General features: G+C 42.9%; 1 protein-coding gene and 2 long non-coding RNA genes across 3 annotated transcripts; 2 read left to right on the top strand and 1 right to left on the bottom strand.

The window, feature by feature from the left end:
• Positions 1-4367: 4367 nt before the first annotated feature.
• Positions 4368-5662, bottom strand: LOC139151356 (uncharacterized). The gene is made up of 2 exons (XR_011556412.1): positions 5448-5662; positions 4368-5303 (listed from the first exon to the last, which is right to left on the bottom strand). It is a non-coding gene; the product is annotated as an uncharacterized lncRNA (long non-coding RNA).
• Positions 5663-6840: 1178 nt separating this feature from the next.
• LOC139151350 (uncharacterized) lies at positions 6841-8751 on the top strand. The gene is made up of 2 exons (XR_011556407.1): positions 6841-7352; positions 8050-8751. It is a non-coding gene; the product is annotated as an uncharacterized lncRNA (long non-coding RNA).
• Positions 8752-9958: 1207 nt separating this feature from the next.
• On the top strand, positions 9959-10984 carry LOC139123714 (integrase/recombinase xerD homolog). Its single transcript, XM_070689873.1, has one exon. It carries the CDS (start codon positions 9959-9961, stop codon positions 10982-10984), a length of 1026 nt encoding a protein of 341 aa, XP_070545974.1.
• Positions 10985-18402: the final 7418 nt, after the last annotated feature.

Genomic DNA, 18402 nt, shown 5'->3' with positions numbered 1-18402 from the left:
AAAACAACGAGAAATATTTAAACCAGAAAATTAAGAATGACAAAAGTAAATATGGTCTGAAACTTTAGGTACTGAAGGTCAACTTTAGCAATATGCATAACAGAGAATCTTTCAACCATAGATGTACAAAAATAGACATCCATGGTTTCAGCAGATCTGTTAATATGTCACAGTTCATAAACTAAAACAGAATTAGGTATGTGCATAATTAATGAGGCATAGGAAGCGGCTGGTCATGTGACATTTTGTCAAAAAACTTTGCTCCCATGGTTATCCCTATGTACCAAAAACACATTGAAGTTGACAGCCAGTTAATTAGCCCCAACATGCACCAGTTTATCACATGACACATGGACACACAGACGGAAGTTTATTGGCCAAATCTTGACAGAAGGAAGTAAAAGTTGACGCCGCCATACTGGTTTTCAATTCTAATAGCTCCTCAGTATATAAAACTGAGGAGCTAAAAATGACACTGGTTGAATATCACTCTCAGTCTTGGGAGAAAAAAATTGATGTAGACACTTAGTTTCTCTCAATTTGTTATTTTACAGAGCAATTAATTATGGGGCTGTGGATTGGAATCTTGAGACCCTCTGAAAAGCTACACAACAAATCATACGTTAAGTCCCTCTACTTGAGTAAAGAACAGAATAGAGGAATCAATGACAATATCTGGTATGTACAAGATGTACACTCTGATGAACCAATGGTTATCATATCAAACTCAAGGCCTTCAGTGGGCAGGATAGTAAGATTACCCTTGGTTCTTGTAACATCAATCATCAACATTGTTTGCATGTTTATGGGTGATTATGGCTTGCTATAATCATTGTTAACGTCTGGAGCGACACGGGGGGAAGGGTTTAGACCTTGACATGTATGGGTCACCATGCGTCACCTACCTTACACTTCTAGATGCATTTGAGATGTAACCTAATCTACCAACCGCCTCGATTACCGTTATCTCAACAAATTACATCACCCTTTCCACGTCATTATCCATGCGCACATCAGTGTGTTCAAAGCTATTTTCGTCCATTTCAATCTCTGCCACGCTCAAGTTCACATCGCAAAATTCGCCATGCCAAAATCGAAGAAAACCAAGGGCCGCGCCTACGCCCGGGCGGCCACCCGTACATCGACGAGGACAAAGAGACGCCCAGCGCACCTCGACAAATTCCTACTCCAGCCAGTACCGACGGAAACCACACCAACCAACCCTGCCGTCGACATGCCGACAACAGCCGCAGCGGCAGCCGACCCAAGTGTATCAGACCACATCGCCAAACTGATAGAAACCGGCATTGCAAGCGCCATTGACTCAATCCGACGTGAACTACGGCAGCCAGATACCAGCAACGCCACAGCAACGGCGCCCATCCCGACGTCCAACTTGCAAGTCCAGCCAACTGATACAGCCGTTGGTGCACTATCACCTGCCTCAGTCGTCGTCGCTGGGCCGGCGACGCTCGCCGCTCCGTCCAGCTCGCTACCTACCCAAGGCCACCCAAGTAATCATCCCTAATCACGTTAATGAATACCAACCCACCATCACAGCTACCCCACCAGCCTTGACCACCAGCGGTGGCGCTGCGCACATCCGGGATAACTCCACCGCTAGCGGCGCACCTCATAACAACAACACGAGCAATATGGCCGCGCCCTACAGTCAACTCGCCCAGCCAGCTGGTCACAACGCAACGCCATGGCGCCCTCCGCCTAGAGCCGGACCAACGGGCAATACTTCAGCAGCAATACCCCCAGCCGACCTGCTCCTGCCGTACATCGACCAGTCAACACTCAACGCCTTGGCTAACCTCGGTAAGTTCATCGAATTTGGTGACTTGCACCCTGATGCCCTAGCCCCCAACTCATCCCAGGCTACCAAGACACAAGTAGCTTTTGACCCAGACAACCGTGGCGTCGCCACGTTCACAACCGAGGTGAAGCGGAAAGCCATCGACGACTTTGACACCTAGTTACAGTGCTTCCTCGTCTTCTCCTCCTATCGTACATTCTACTACCCACATTTGGCGATCCCCATGGCCAACTACCTTCGTTTCCTCGCCTCCAAAGCTGCTGCCTACAAGCCGGAGGCCTGGCTAGCCTATGACAAACACTTCCGCCTGAACACTTCCCGCTACCCAGATAGGGCCAACTGGAGCCAGCCAACCAAGACCTCAACTTCCAGTACTTCCAAAACCAGCCACACCTCCTGCGTCCTACCTGCTTCGGTTGTGGCCAACATGGTCATTTGAAGACTGATTGCCCAAACCGACGCAGCAGCAGCACCACAACCCGTTCTACTGGGAGAGCCCAGCGAACAAGAAACAGTCTGACCAACCTCCGGTTTGTCGTTCTTTCAACCGAGGCACATGCAAGACACCCTGCAACTATGGCAGACTACACAAGTGCTCCGTGTGTAACTCAACCGAACACGGTGCTCAGCAACACCACCAACGCATCAAATCAGAGACCCCCCAGCCCTTTCGAGGGAGCGACCATCCACCAGCGACAATCGCCACGCTACAGCCGACAACGCCAATCAACCTAACTAAGCTCTCAGCTGCCCTGCACGACCACCCGCACAAACAATTCACAGCCAGCCTCATCCACGACCTCACTCATGGTGCCGACATCGGCTTCGGTGGGAACCGCGCACCACGCTACACTCGCAATGCCCAGTCCGCAATGACCGATCCGGATGCCGTCACCACCGCCATAACAAAAGAACTGCGCCTCGGCCACACAATTGGCCCGTTCGCCGTGCCACCTCTGCCAAACTTCGTCGTAAACTCGCTTGGACTTCGGCCTAAAAAATCAGGCGGCCCCCGCATAATAATGGACCTATCCCAACCACGAAACGATAGTGTCAACCACTACATCAACAAGAAGACTACACCCTCACCTACTCCCGCGTTGACGATGCCGTCGCGATATTACAGAGACTTGGCCAAGGTGCACTCATCACAAAAGTGGACATTAAGCACGCGTTCCGACTGTGCCCGGTACGGAAGGCGGACTGGCACCTCCTTGGCTTTAAATGGCAAGGGATGTTCTTCTTCGATCGCGTGCTCCCCTTTGGCCTTCGCTCTGCACCGTTCTTATTCAACCGCCTGGCCGAAGCACTCCTCTGGATCGTCAAAAAACAGAGCAAACACTCAGGACTTACTGCACTACCTGGACGACTACTTTGGCGCTGGCCCCCCCAACTCCCCGCAAGCCAGCAGTACCTCCTCGACACCATGCTCAACACATGCCGCGACCTCGCGATACCCATCGCCCCAGAAAAAGTCGAAGGCCCATCACCCACCATGACGTTCCTTGGCATCACGTTGGACACACTTACAATGACACTATGCTTACCCGACGACAAGCTACAGGACCTGCTTCAAACACTTCCCACTTGGCTCCACCGACACTCATGCACTAAACGGGAGTTGCTATCCCTCATCGGCACCCTCAGTTTTGCATGCAAGTGCATCCCCGCCGGGTCGCATCTTCCTCCGCCGCATGATTGACTTAAGCACAACCGTACGCAAGTTGCGCGACACGATCACACTATCTGACGCTTTCCGCCTTGACGCGAAATGGTGGTGCGACTTCCTACCGACATGGAACGGCACGGCCTCATTCCTCGATACAAAGTGGACCCCCTCTCGCGACCTTGACCTCTACACCGACGCCTCGGGCACTGTAGGCTCCGGTGGCTACCACGCTGGGCATTGGTTCACCGTTGCATGGCCTGACTCTCTCCAAGCCTCAATCGAATGGAAGGAGATGTACCCAATACTAGTCGCTTGTTCAATTTGGGGGCATCGTTGGCATGGCCGCCGAGTGCTGTCCCTTACCAAAATTCACCCTACATTTTGCCTACTTTATGTAGCCATGAAGTGTACATATTTCTCAAAACTATGTATTATCTTTGTACAGAATCAGTAAAGAAAAAAGATACATGTTTTACACATAGAGTGTACCTATATAGTACACAGAATCCAATGTGATGCTACTTAAAGCTATCCAATATTGGAACGCTTTTGTATACGTAGAGCGTACTTAATCTTAGGGAACCTCCGTGAAAAAAGTATGCATGGAGTGTACTTGTTGTGGAGGGGTAAAAAAGTGTACACAGTGCGTACTTGATTCGTCGAACATAAACAAGTACACATAATGTATATGCTAGTCATCCATTATCACATCGACTGCGGGGTGTAGGGGTGGGGTGGGGGGGGGGTGTGATCGATAGGGGTTACTCATTCATGCAGTATTGATAAGTTACCTTAGTCTCTTGATGTTGATTGTCAACAGCAACACTCACCTCATTTTCCTGTCTCTTATTCAAAGCACACACTGAAACAATCATATTGCTTAATTAACAACAGTGATCATACTTTAATAACAGTGTGAAAGATATAAACAACAACAATGCATATTTTGAAAGATGACGTTACCATTACTGTTGTGTGCGTTCAAATATTTGTGTCCAAAAATTCTAACTCTTAAATTTTAGAAAATTTGTGATGAGCAATTTAGGATATTGTAAGTGACAGACTAACTTATAAACCAATACATTTAAATATTTGCCATTAATTTTAGCACTTATCGGCACTTGTGTAATAAAAAAAATCTTCAAATAAGCATTAATATTTCAAACAGCAGAGTTAAAAATATCATTATAAAATGACAATTTCACCAAAAAACTTGAATGTACAAAATGGTGTGAAAAAATCAGTATGACACTGTTGAAGCTGGAGCAAGAAATAAAATTCTTGTGTTCAATTCAGCAGTTTGAAACAAAGAGGTAAAATACAGTTTCTCAGAAGATTGTTTTATCGGCATGAGTACTGTATTTTGACAACATTATCAAAGTACTGTCGGAAGTGAAAAGGTTTTACAAAATATCCAAACTTGCATTGTTCAGCATGTTGACAAATAGTAAAATTGCTTAATGTACTGTCCTGAGTGATGTCACACTTCATTATAAGGTAAATGTACATATCTTTTCTGTAAAATAGTGAAATGTGAAAACAGCAGTCCAGTAAAAATGATTGCACAGTTTGAGATGGTTTGTTCTAAGGATAGGTTTCACTGTACTTGCATTGTGAAAAATGTAATGATGAAATGTTCTCTGAGTATGAAGTCTCTGTTGCGTTGAAACAAGTTTGACAGATTCATGGAATGCTTCACTCACTGTTAGTTATATCAGTCAATATCAGTATCCATTTGTACACCAGAATGCTCAGGAAATGTATTGCCATGGATACTGCCATCTCCATCGTCACTTCTGCTTCCATCAGTATCTGTTGATCAATAGTTAGATAACAATAGTCAGCATGGACTTCATGTGAGCAAAAATACAAAATATGTTAATTTCACATAAAGTTACACTCATTGCACTATGTGAGGTGCTTGTAGGGAAAGAGAAAGGAATATATGAAACTTACCAATAATTGCAGAAACAGTATTAGGATCAATGCTTTCACGACAGTTAGCTCCCTTCAAGTTTTTTCCAACCAGATCCTTTGTTTTGTAGAAGCATTGCAGCAGGAAGAGTGCTGCCTTGGTCCCAGACTCTTTCAGTGTATTCCTTTATTCCTTGCATTGTTCATCTGCTGTTCATAAGTAAATACTCTTGAACCAGGTATAACTGCCAGCATCTTCATTGTAAGAAATATTGAATGCAATAAAAATAAAATTAGTATGTGACCTTGTTTATTACAATATTTGTGTAATCAAAGTACTTGACAACTTTCACAAAAATGCAGTTTCTAAAAAATATAAAACACATTCACTATGAAGAACTTCATCAGTAAACCTGTACTGCTCAGAATGGCACAGGTAGGTAAAATGTTTGCTACCAAATAGAAAAATAAGTTCTGTCTTTAAAAGCAATTACAGTATTTGCAGTGTACTCTTTCATAAATTTCACATTTATTAATATAAGTTGATTTAACGAAAATATGATGATGGAGCTGCATGGTCCATTGATAACATGTTTTCTGGGTCTGTCATGCTGTGGCCATGCAATCCACCGGAATTGTCACAAATGATTGGTTGAAGATGCACGTGATATGGGCTAGCTCGGAATTAACGGACAATCACTGATACCTTGGAATTTGAATGGTCTGTTATTACGTAACCCTTCCTTACATTGTGGAGACAATGACACAAATTTTCTAACTTATAATCATGCTTCAGTGCGGATATTATACCTCAATGTCTTTCAAAAATGTATGGGAATTAGGTCTGATCATAGTTAAGTTACAAAGATTGTCGGGTTTTGGCCGGTTTTGTGTATCCATGAACCAAGGTCAAATGCATATGCCTACCAGTGCATACGATGAATAACGATGACTCGAAATATTGCACGACTGAAACCATAAAACTTCATATTGAATACTTACCATGGTCACCAAGTGAGTAGATACTTTCTTGCCTCTTGATTTTCCCATTGTTTGACGATTTATAGTTCGCTAGAATGAGTTTTTGCGGACGATACGGTTACACTGCTCTCAGCTGCTGTTGATTGAAATCCAGTCTCCAAATCTACCCGCCGGGACAATTTGCGCGGTGCGCAGTACCGCCAGAATTAAAACATTGCGTGTCATTGGTTAGATTCGTAATGCAGTGATAAGGTCTTTAGATAATTTCAAACTAAGTGAATCACCTGTTTTTATAGTTTAAACTAACAAATGAACAAAAATTATCCCTCAAATTGGTTGCCGAGCTAAAACTATTATGACAGTTGGATGTTGAACGAAGTGACACTGACCCTTGACCTTTGTGAGAGCCAACGGCAATGCGTGTTGCATACGGTACCATTCATCATACAACATGGCAGACGCAGTAAACAACAAGAAACGATATCGTCGATCAACTACAAGAAAAACGATCACTGTTTTACCTTTGCCATTTGAAAAGCCCACATAAAGGATTACAACGAATGACAAGATGGCGATGGAACAGCAACGATGACATAGTGTTTCGCAAGCTCAGAAGCAGCCATCGGTGTGACAACGTGTCTCTTCATATCGAAGCTTCAATATGGTTCAGAAACAGCTGGTGATCGTACGCGTTGTACGCGTGGCACAGTGCAGTGATACGCCTTCGTCGTCACCTCGAAACGGCATTTGCAGCGATGTGCATACCGAAATTCCACATAACGAAATGATAACCAGTTATTACGAGTTTATGATGGTATAACAGCAAACTGACATTGACAACAACTCTGAACTAGATGATTGCGAGAGTGAAGTGGTCGGAGAGGCAAATGCAGAACCGGAACGCGGAAGTACTGGTGCATGGTGACTACCGATAGTGGAGCAGCTTTCAACGCCATTGATTCTCACGTAAGTAGTCCAATATTTTGATATGTTGCATATTCTTTTGCGTGATTAAAAATAACTATTCACATCCTAAATTCTTTAAATCAATTGCTCAGTCACCCCTCACTTTTAATACTTTCCCATCTACTTTCCATACACTGTGTTTTCTCAGCAAAAATTAAAAAGGTATTGAACTGTAGATGCGTGTGTTATTTGCCCTAAATTATTTATGTTCGGACAGCATAGTTTGTTTCTAAATGCGTGAATGGACTGAATTTGATAGAGCCAATTGCAAAAATCAACCATCTACTGCACAGAGTATTGATCGACATAATTCCAAAGGTTGGTTTTTACATGACATACAGGCTTCTTTAAAACCATGTTGCTTTGTCAGTATGTAGCTCAAAATTACATAATCAATGATGAAGATTTTCAATTTAGACATTGTGTTATTTGCCAATGTACAGAATGTAGAAATAGGAAAATCTGCCTTGCAGTAGACTAAACAAAGGACACAATTTAAGAGAAGTCATATTTTGTTTAATAGTGTTATTGTAAAGCTTATTGAATTACACAATTGTACATGCATATTAAAATATACAACTACATGTACTGCATACAGTGAACATAGGATACTATTGGGGGGGCATTTATAATAATATGAAGCTTTGCAGAACATGCAGTATACAGATAATTTATTGCTTTATATTCTTTATTGTAGAGGAGAAGGCAAACATAGTGGTCTGCAATATTTAAGACACTACAGAATCATACCAGATGTTCTGGACGAAAAGCTGTACAAGAAGCATCTTCAAGCAGATGGATTCTTCATCCAAACTGATGATGAAAAGAAAAACCAGGAGCTACATGTCTCTTTTCAAATCAACTTTGATGGTGTAGCACTTTTCTGTTCATAAAAATTCAGTGTTTGGCCTGTTTACATTGTTGTGAATGATCTCCCTAAGAAAGGTACGGAATGCTACTGAATTTACGGGTAATATCCTAAGTACAGGCTATTTCTGCTTGACCACGTTACTTACAAATTTTTTCATTGTGTACAACAAGTATGAAGGTAAAGTGCATACTTTATTGTCCCAATCCAGTTTTCTGTTCAGATGTGTGTGTTGCAAAAGGGTAGAACATCTTGCTGTCATAAATCAATTTGAAGAGATGAAAGAAAAAATTGTGACTGACAGTCTTTTCACTGTTCCATTCCACATATTTAACTTTTACATAAAGAAAAACAAGCAGTTGTGGCCATCCCTGTAAGCCAAATTTTATGAGGTAATGGTTTCTGTTGCTACACTCAACAAAGATTGTAACTTTGTTTGTCACGTTCCTAATACATTTGAAAAAGACTGATTTGGACCATGCAATGTGCCTGATTTAAAATTAAATAAAGATGAATTTACTGTATATTAAATATTTTGTAGATGCAGTTTTATTTAATATCAGTGTTTCATCTAGGATGGCATCAACAGGGGGGGGGGTTCCCCCTTTACCAGAAAATTTAGGGGGGATTTCACCAGTTCATGCATGTGTTTTACCTGTATCTCTAAGGTGTGACTGGCGCCATTTCATGGGGGCAGGTCCCCCCTTGACAAATTACTGGGGGTGCCAACATGTCAGCTGAGGGGAATCCCCCTGTCCCCCTCTCTAGATGAAACACTGTAAAAAAATCATGCATGATTGCAAACAATGATATAGTTTTTGAAGTGCAGTTCTTGTGTAAGAAGAACACAAACTTAGAACACTTTGTCATCATGCTATTTCATAGTTATGCGAAGGCAAGTTGTGTCAGCTCTATATGTAGTCTCCTGGATGAAATGGTTGAGCATTAAAGAACATGTGAATACCACAAGTTGGCACAAGCAATGTGTGAAATAGATGTTGCTGTCTCAATCTGTGGCAATTTCACTCCCTGATTTCAGAAGTCAGTTAGCCATCCAGTCGGAGTGTACACTTGAAGCGTACCCATACTATCCATATATCTGACTTAGACTCTGCTGTAAATTTTCTTCGCAATTTCTGACTCAGACTGCAGTTATCTGCTTAGAGTGCACAGTTAAGTTTAGACTCTGTAATGATGAACTCTGGCACAGACCATGGGCTATTGCAAAGTTATGTAGGTTTCGCATAGCCTTGGAACTGTTGACAATTCTAACCTTACACTCTCATGAAGATTTGCAGCACAATTGTAGGGACTGAGCGTACTCGGACACTACAAACTATTCTTGGGGCAGCTTCGTTCAAATTTTTTCTTACCTGAGGCATGTGCAGTAGGATTCAAGTATATGCATTTACTACCAATTTTTCCAAAATGATACTTTTCACAGGGTCTGAGTATACATTACATCTACTTTCCAGTATGTTTTTTTGGTAAGGGGTTTCATTGTGACAATCAAACCGTCGTGCACATCTGGAAAAAAGGCACTACGAGATGCCCTGACATCATGCAACTAGTAAGGAGCATCTTTTATGAGGCAGCAAAGGAAATTTCCATGTCATGATCGCCCACGTCAGTGGAATTGATAACTCAATTGCTGATGCACTTTCTCGTTTACAGATGGAGAGGTTCCGAGCATTGGTGCCCGAAGCGGATGCCGGCACACACCTGTACCAACGCGACTATGTCCATCCCGCTTGCTACACAACAACTGACGGAACTAGCAACTGCCTACATCCATAACAGTGTGGCCGGGAACACGCGACGCACATACCAGGTAGGACAAAAGTGTTACTTGGATTTCTGCTCGTCACACGGACTAGCAACCTTACCTGTCACGATCAGGACAGCCATACTCTTCGTTACGAACCTGGCAAATCGAGGACTAGCATATCGAACCATTAAGGTGTACCTAGCCGGGGTGATGCATCACCACGTTGAGCGCGGGTATGCCGACGACGTAACAACGCACGCTCTCCTGCAACGAACACTGCAAGGGATCAGGAGAAGCATTGGAGAAGTGCGCCGGCCACGACTACCAATCACCATTGACCTGCTCCGTCGCCTCAAGGAATGCCTGCGTCAGCGTGCCGACATGTGCAGCAACGACAAGCTCATGGTATGGGCAAGCTTCACGCTGGCATTCTACGGCTTTCTGAGGGTAAGCGAGTTCACCGCTCGATCACCTACGGAATTCGACGTAAACGCCACACTACTCGCCCGGGACATTGTGTTAACGGACGTGATCGAAATCAGGATAAAGTCATCGAAGACCGACCCGTACGCGCGTGGGCACACCATCCGTATTGCTCCGACCGGGACCTCTGTGTGTGCGGTCCGCTCCTATTGGAAATATACCGGGAACCGCGGATACATGTGCCCTGAAGAACCGGCGTTCCAATTCGCGGACGGCACATGGCTTACGCGACAAAGACTGAACCTATGCCTGCGGGAACTGCTTACCCAGGCAGGGATTTCCGATGCTAAAATGTACGCGACACATAGTTTCCGCAGTGGTGCAGCCACAACTGCTGCCGAAGCCGGCTTGCCTGACTGGCTCATAAAGACACTTGGCAGATGGCGGAGTGACGCGTACCAGATCTACATCAAGACGCCGCGGGAGACCCTTGACGTAGTGCCGAAGGCACTCGCGACACGCCAGCAATTCGATATAGGACTCGGTTCGCGGTGGACAATGCCAACGTTGTAATATCACTATACAAACTGTAGAGACACGAAATGTAGGAACAATGAACATGTATAAGGAGGCGTTTCCCAGTGGCGCATGGTCACCATGGGGGTGTGGGGGACTGCATTGCGGCCGCGCTGCGGCCATGCATGTCCGCAACTTGGCCGTAATTTGGGGGGTACTGTCATGGGCCTGTAGTGGGCGCCCGGTAGCACGTTGCCTGACGCACGGTGCCAGGAGTCTGGTACCGCCGTCCAGGCCGCCATGACGCCTTGACGCCCCCGCCGTGACGGTACATACATAACCCCGGATTTCGGCCAAACACTTGCCTCCGTGTCGTTTCTTTGCGTTAATGGGTGATTATGGCTTGCTATAATCATTGTTAACGTCTGGAGCGACACGGGGGGAAGGGTTTAGACCTTGACATGTATGGGTCACCATGCGTCACGTACCTTACACTTCTAGATGCATTTGAGACGTAACCTAATCTACCAACCGCCTCGATTACCGTTATCTCAACAAATTACATCACCCTTTCCACATCATTATCCATGCGCACATCAGTGTGTTCAAAGCTATTTTCGTCCATTTCAATCTCTGCCACGCTCAGTTCACATCGCAAAATTCCCACCCACCCTCCGCAAAAAAAAAAAAAAAAAAAAAAAAAAAAAGTGCCTCGCTGCAGGGTAGCAGCTCACAATAAAAGAATATTGTATTCCACTAATTTGATGGCTTTTCACAATAAAGTTCCAGGGGGGTACTGTCATGGGCCTGTAGTGGGCGCCCGGTAGCACGTTGCCTGACGCACGGTGCCAGGAGTCTGGTACCGCCGTCCAGGCCGCCATGACGCCTTGACGCCCCCGCCGTGACGGTACATACATAACCCGGATTTCGGCCAAACACTTGCCTCCGTGTCGTTTCTTTGCGTTAATGGCTAGTTTAAAGAAGTATGTCAGAGATTTCATTTTGAACAACATACAATGACCACCACACGATACTGGCTTAAAATTTGTACAAAAAATGCCCAGCAGTGGGATGGAAGATGGGAGTAAAGATAACCATCCACATTTGCTCTGACATTGCAAGGTCAAAGCTACAAAGTGACCTGTACTTGAGGTCAATGTCCAATTAGTGCGTTACCTTTCCTGTCACTTTGTCCCCATCTCAATATAACCATTATCCCGACTGATTACACTTGTGGAATACATGAAACCATAATGGGATATGAAATGAGTTTATGACTGACAAGATATTCCTCGAAAGGTGATCAGCTATCCAGAGCCTGGTGATTAAAACAGAACAGTCCCTGTATGTCTTGTTACAAGTACTCTCGTATGTGCAAGAAACAACCCCCCCCCCAGCACTGTGTTTGACTACCGATTGCAAATGAGATCCAATCGCAAATGAGATCGAAACATTGTGGTTCCTGATTCTATCTTGCAGACACCTAAACTTGCCACAGACCAAGAAATTTTCAACGCTTATGGGACTGAAGTTGCCCTACATAATATGCCAACTGAAACATCCTTGGAACAGAACTTTAAGTATTCGAAACAAATGTAATGATTGGAGTCAAAATGCATTTGCAGACCATCAAAATATTCAAGTTTATAACAAAACTGGTCCCCGTAAATTAACCCAATTTTGCATATTCCTTGGATGAGCCTTTCAGTTGACATAGGATGCACAAGTGCTGAAAGTTTCTTGGGAACGTCTTAAACATTCCACTTACCTTGTGTGTAACTTACCTTGCCTTGATCTCTTTATTACCTTACCATAGCAAATTGTACCATACCTTTCCCACCTTTATCACGAAATCCTCCTCTGAAGATATCTTCCGATCTACAAGCTGGTTGAGAGCAGTAAAATGCATTAGTTTATGATTCTACTTAGAAGAACAGCAAAGAAATCTCAGACACTTCTCAACTTCATTTTTGAGTTCATAATGTTGCAAATCACTTGACAATGTACAAAACAAGACTTTCTGTGAATGCAACCAATTAATTCTGTTCCCTAGACAGGAACCCTGTTAACACTTAAACCAACTTAGGTCTTTTTGAGAAACTTTAGTGCCGATCAGAGTAAGAACCATGAACCAACATTCATAAGCTTTGCTTGTTTGTTACCAAATAATACTGAGCAAATGAGTGAGTCACTTCAAAAATCACCAAAATAATTGTAAATCATTAAAGACCTGAATACATAAATGTGTGAGATATGACTTGGCAATAGCACAGCAATTTTACTTTTTTTGAGTCAATTACATGTTAAGATAACAGTACATTTTCAACAAGTTCATGACTTTTGCAATGATTGAAATGTCTTTATAAACTGAGGTCACGCTGAGTAGACCTAAACAAGGTGAATACAGACAAAATGGTACGATGTGGCCAGCAACGACTCGCTGTCAACTCTCACATTTTCATAAGATGTAGCTGTGATTACACAGGTGCTGTAGCGTATCAATTGCGCTCGGGTCAAAGAACCCGCTGCAAGCCAATCCATTGACTTTTGCTTAGTTTACTATGACACCGATCAGTGTCGCTGATTTAGCTCCCAAAAAAATGAAACATTAGGTTTTGAATAAATCAACCCACCTGGTTTAAATAATGTATTAGAAGACTGTGTATTATTATTAGGGTTTCGACACCATAGGTGGGAAACCCTCTTGGAATCGTTCCGTTTTTTATTATTATTATTATTATATTATTATTATTATTACAAGTTTAGGGGCTATTAGTATTATATAGAAATCTAAAAAACAATTCATTGAAGCTGTGGGACTTCTGAAAAAAAGGTGTTGTCACTTCTGAATTGTTGCCATGGAAACATCTCACATTAAAGTGAGTGTGATTTTTTTTGTGTGTGTTAACCAGAAAACCCCTTATTATCAATTTTTACATCAATTAATAGTTCTTTAATAGGAATTAGGGAAAAAGTAACATTTTCAATCCCAGAATAGTTACCATGGCAACTCAAAACATTAAAATAAGTTTGGTTTTTGTGTTCTCTGACCCAAACTCCCCCCACTAGATAATTTTCATATCAATCAAAGTAACTTTTCATAGATATTAGAAAAACTGAAATTTTCAACCCTAAAATGGTTACCATAGAAACATGGGGCAGTGAAATTGATATCGTATTTGGTCTTTTCGATCCAAAATACCCTTATGGTGAAATTTTCACGGAAATTGAACCTATTATTATTCGCGTTATTATTTCTATATAATACTTATATTAATTATTCTGTCGCACTTCTGCAACTAGTTGGTCAAGTTCAGCAGCAATCTCTATAGTGCCAGGCAGCCAAGTAAGTCCAACTCCGCCAGAAAACATCACCATGCTATCCTGCCAAGTCTGCTAAAGAGGGGTAAAAAAAATCAGCCCCCCTCGGGTGTGGGGGACTGGCGGACAGGTTTCTGCACCTTTTCCTGTCCATCGACTCCCTGTTAACCCATTTCGAGAGCAAACGCTGTTCCTCGCCCAAAACCTGTCATCGAACGACCCCTAGCGTGAGCAAGGGTTGGCTACACGTAGTGCCGTTGACTAGGCAGGAAAGGGGGTACCGAAAAGTAGCGCGATTTCCACCGCCTTGGCAGGATACGGCTAGTTTTCAATCCGGTTCGAACCCACAACATACGGCAACAGTCGCCTAGCAGAGAGGCCACAGAGAGGGCCGTGGCTGCTCAGATTCTGGCTACACCAAATTCCGAGCGGATTTTCACCGACTTGGCAGGAAAAGGGTTAAAGACCACTTCAGCATACAGATAAATCATTATCATTGTCAATTACAACATGTTTTCAAGGGATAAAGTTTTTTAAAATGTCAGAAAAATTAATTTGATATCACTCGGGCCTGTCAACTACATTCAGTTGACAAGGATAATAGCAAAATTGTGTAGAATTATGTTTAGCTCATAACTTGAACAAACATTTTAAAATACATCATAGAATACGGGTTTTTACAACCCAGAAAACGATCCGCTAGAATCATGACCAGCCTGGCTGTACAAAGTTTTTTACTGATTTAAATAAACTTGATTGAAGATACAGTAAAATCAAAGAGTTTATTCAATTCAATGAATTATAGGAACACAATTTTCAGTGATTTTAATTCACTGTACTAATTTCACATTAAAACAAATCCGCGAGGCGATTAAGGAATTTTTGGCGATGTTGAATATAATTGAAAAAGAGAGCTAAATTTCAGTGTTCATGTTTGATAAAACCTCAAAGTAACGACACCGAACGCCAGCCTGTACTACACCATGTGTGTACAAAACACCAGCGGTCAATTGTAACACAGTACACACAACGCGACCTGAAATTTGACACTGTGATTGACGTAGTATTTCAAAAGTACGAAAAGTGAGACAAAGTAATTTTTTGTTTATTTAGATTTGATCTAAACCTCTCAACACCAACAGACAAAGTCCTACTCTTACGCAGAAAATCAAAGTTTTCAATCGTTGACTTTCTCTTCCGCGATGCACACAAACATGGCCCCTCCACAAAATGTGATGTTGATCAACTTGAATATTGGCATCGTGATTGACCATGGATTGATTGACATGGCATATCAAAGTATGAAAAATAGTGACAACATCACTGTTCGCTCCCATATAGTTATCAAAACAAGTCAACAATTGTATGAAACATGGACATACATATACAGACAGACTGACATACACAAACTGGCACAGAGTGATGACATTGACCCCAAGTATGCCTTGGCCCATGGAGAGTGATACAGATATAACAAACAGCTGAATGTAATGATAAAATAGTTAAGTATAGGCCTATACAGGCACTGAGAGTGAATATGTTACAGCAATTTGATTAGTTTCTTTTCCTTTTCTACTTCTGTGATAATCTTTAACCCTTTTCCTGCCGAGCGCCCTTGTCCGTTATTCTCCCAAGTCAGTAGAAAACCGCCCCATAATATGTGCCTGCAAAAGATTGGCTCTCCTGCATGTTATCCTGCCAGGCATTTTGGCAGAAATCGCCCATTTTCAGGGTAGTTTTAGCCGTACTTATACGTGTTAGACTTCGATAATTTCTACATGCCCGTAGACAGGGGAAGGAGCTCAAGGGTTGCTGCAGAAAAAAATTGAGGTCACCGGCTTTGTTTGCCCCTGGGAGTGCGTCATTTTATTGCCGTTTCATGTTTATTTTTTCGGAAATAAACTCCTTCAGTATTACGTACGTCCGCTAGGCACAAACATCACCTCACTCGTCTGTTAGTCAGAGACCCTGAGGGTCGTGCTAGGGGTGCAGCAGCACCGTCAAACCTGTCCTGTTTCCCCAGGGTAGGGTCAATTGAATACGTACCTCCAACGACTTGGCAGTGTAGCACAAAAACTACGTTTTTGCCGTTGTATTAACGACATGGCTGAGCCATTGAAGCACAGCTTTACGTAGTTTTGCCAGCTCAGTTGGGAGTTGGCTTACGAGTGTTACCGTTCATTACTGACTTAATCGAGTGGTCCTCAGTCAGGTACGGGTTTGTACCGACATGGCTTGGGCTGCAGCTAACCAGTGATAACCAGTCACTACCCCCAAGTCTTCAGTTCACTTTTGCGATGCACGGGTGCAACGCAATATGCTTCCATTGTTCTAGCCATCGACGTGTCCACATGCTGGCAGCCATATTGTACTGCTAGCTGGTTTGCATAACAAAAGCAGTCCCTGCTAAATGCAGACGGTATCCCCTTACATGTAGCATATTGACCTCATGTGCCCTTTTGAATTCTCTGTACGCAAACAGCGTACGTAGTTACCAATGCATCGGCAAGAGGATACATTTGCCTGCAAACCAGAGCCAGTACTTCGGACGGTGGAATAAATAAAAAATCCAAAGCTACGTCCATTGAATGGCACGGCCAAGGCAGTGAAGGACGTTGCCTGGCTTGAACTTGCAGAGCTGAAGCCCAGCTTAGTACGTCGGACACCAGTTTGTAATGGTATTTCCGAGTCGTTCATATCCGTTCCATGGGAGGAACAAGTCGAGCCGTCCCGTCAAAAATACGTTCTCATTTTCAGTCACGCACAACTGAATAAGTGACTTTCGTCTCGCACCATCAGCATATCTGCCAAGTCGTTTGCAAGAGGTAGCCTTCTAGATTAGCATTGCCGAGTTGGTCAAGTTCGGCAGCAATCTGTATAGTGCCAGGCAGCCAAGTACGTCCAACTCCGCCAGAAAACGTCACCATGCTATCCTGCCAAGTCCGCTAAAAAGCGGTAAAAAAAAACCAGCCCCCCTCGGGTGTGGGGGACTGGCGGACAGGTTTCTGCACCTTTCCCTGTCCTTGGACTCCCTGTGAACCCATTTCGAGAGCAAACGCCGTTCCTCGCCCAAAACCTGTCCTCGAACGACCCCTAGCGTGAGCAAGGGTTTGCTACACGTAGTTCCGTCAACTAGGCAGGAAAGGGGGTACCAAAAAGGAGCCCGATTTCCACCGCCTTAGGAGGATAACGGCCGTGGCTGCTCAGCTTCTAGCTACACCGAATTTCAAGCGGATTTTCACCGACTTGGCAGGAAAAGGGTTAAGACATTCAATCTGCAAGGCAGTTTATGTATTGACAAATATGTTATCTTTTACAAGCACACAGTAAACTGTTCTTGATTTTACATTTACAATATTTGACATAGACTGAAATACATGAGATGCAACCAATGTTTACACTTTGCCCATACACCAGATACATGGAGAAATTTCAACATACAATCATCAACTCAGAAACCCTACAGGAAAAAATAAACATTGTTTTCTTCCAGAACAGCTGGTACATCCACATCTGGAACAACTTACAAACCAATTACACAAGGATGATGACACAAGAGATAAAGTTAAACTGTGGTGAACTTGACTATTCCTTTCAAATCCCTACCTAACTTGACATCTTACATTGTAAACTAAAATACACTGCATGGTTAATTGTGCACAAAAATACATCGGGATGGACCATTTGATAAGGGATGGTGTCTGGAAGATCGATGAGGTACATTATCTTTTTTATCCGATCCATTGTACATTCTTTTTTCCCCACTCTCTCACCTTTTTTTTTTGTCAAACCTTCTCTGGCTGAATTTTTTTTATTGGCATTTGTTTGGAATTTTTTAGAAATCTGCCAGAATTTTTTTACCGCATTTCAACACCAAATACAGTTTACTATATCAAATGCTTACTAAATCACCACATTATATACTCTTAGTTCCAGTAGGTATAAAATTACCAAAAAAATCTTAAAAATACAAAATGAAAAATATCCCAGTAAAACTGAAAGTTTCGCAAAGTTGTCCAAAAAATTCAAAATTCCGGATTTCAACTTAATTTCAATATATCTTATTAACAAAAACCCTAAGGACCGGTTTACTAAATATCAAAGCAATCAGACTGGTAAATTTTGAGAAACAAATTTTTTGACCAAAAATGAGA

Source organism: Ptychodera flava, chromosome 2 (assembly GCF_041260155.1).
Source record: "Ptychodera flava strain L36383 chromosome 2, AS_Pfla_20210202, whole genome shotgun sequence".
Lineage (NCBI taxonomy): Eukaryota > Metazoa > Hemichordata > Enteropneusta > Ptychoderidae > Ptychodera > Ptychodera flava.
The sequence above is the reverse complement of the archived record's forward strand: the minus strand, read 5'-3'. Positions and strand labels throughout refer to the sequence as shown.

Excerpts from the sequence above, each read along its gene's own strand:
- LOC139123714 (XM_070689873.1), top strand. The coding sequence starts at position 9,959 with ATGTCCATCCCGCTTGCTACACAACAACTGACGGAACTAGCAACTGCC.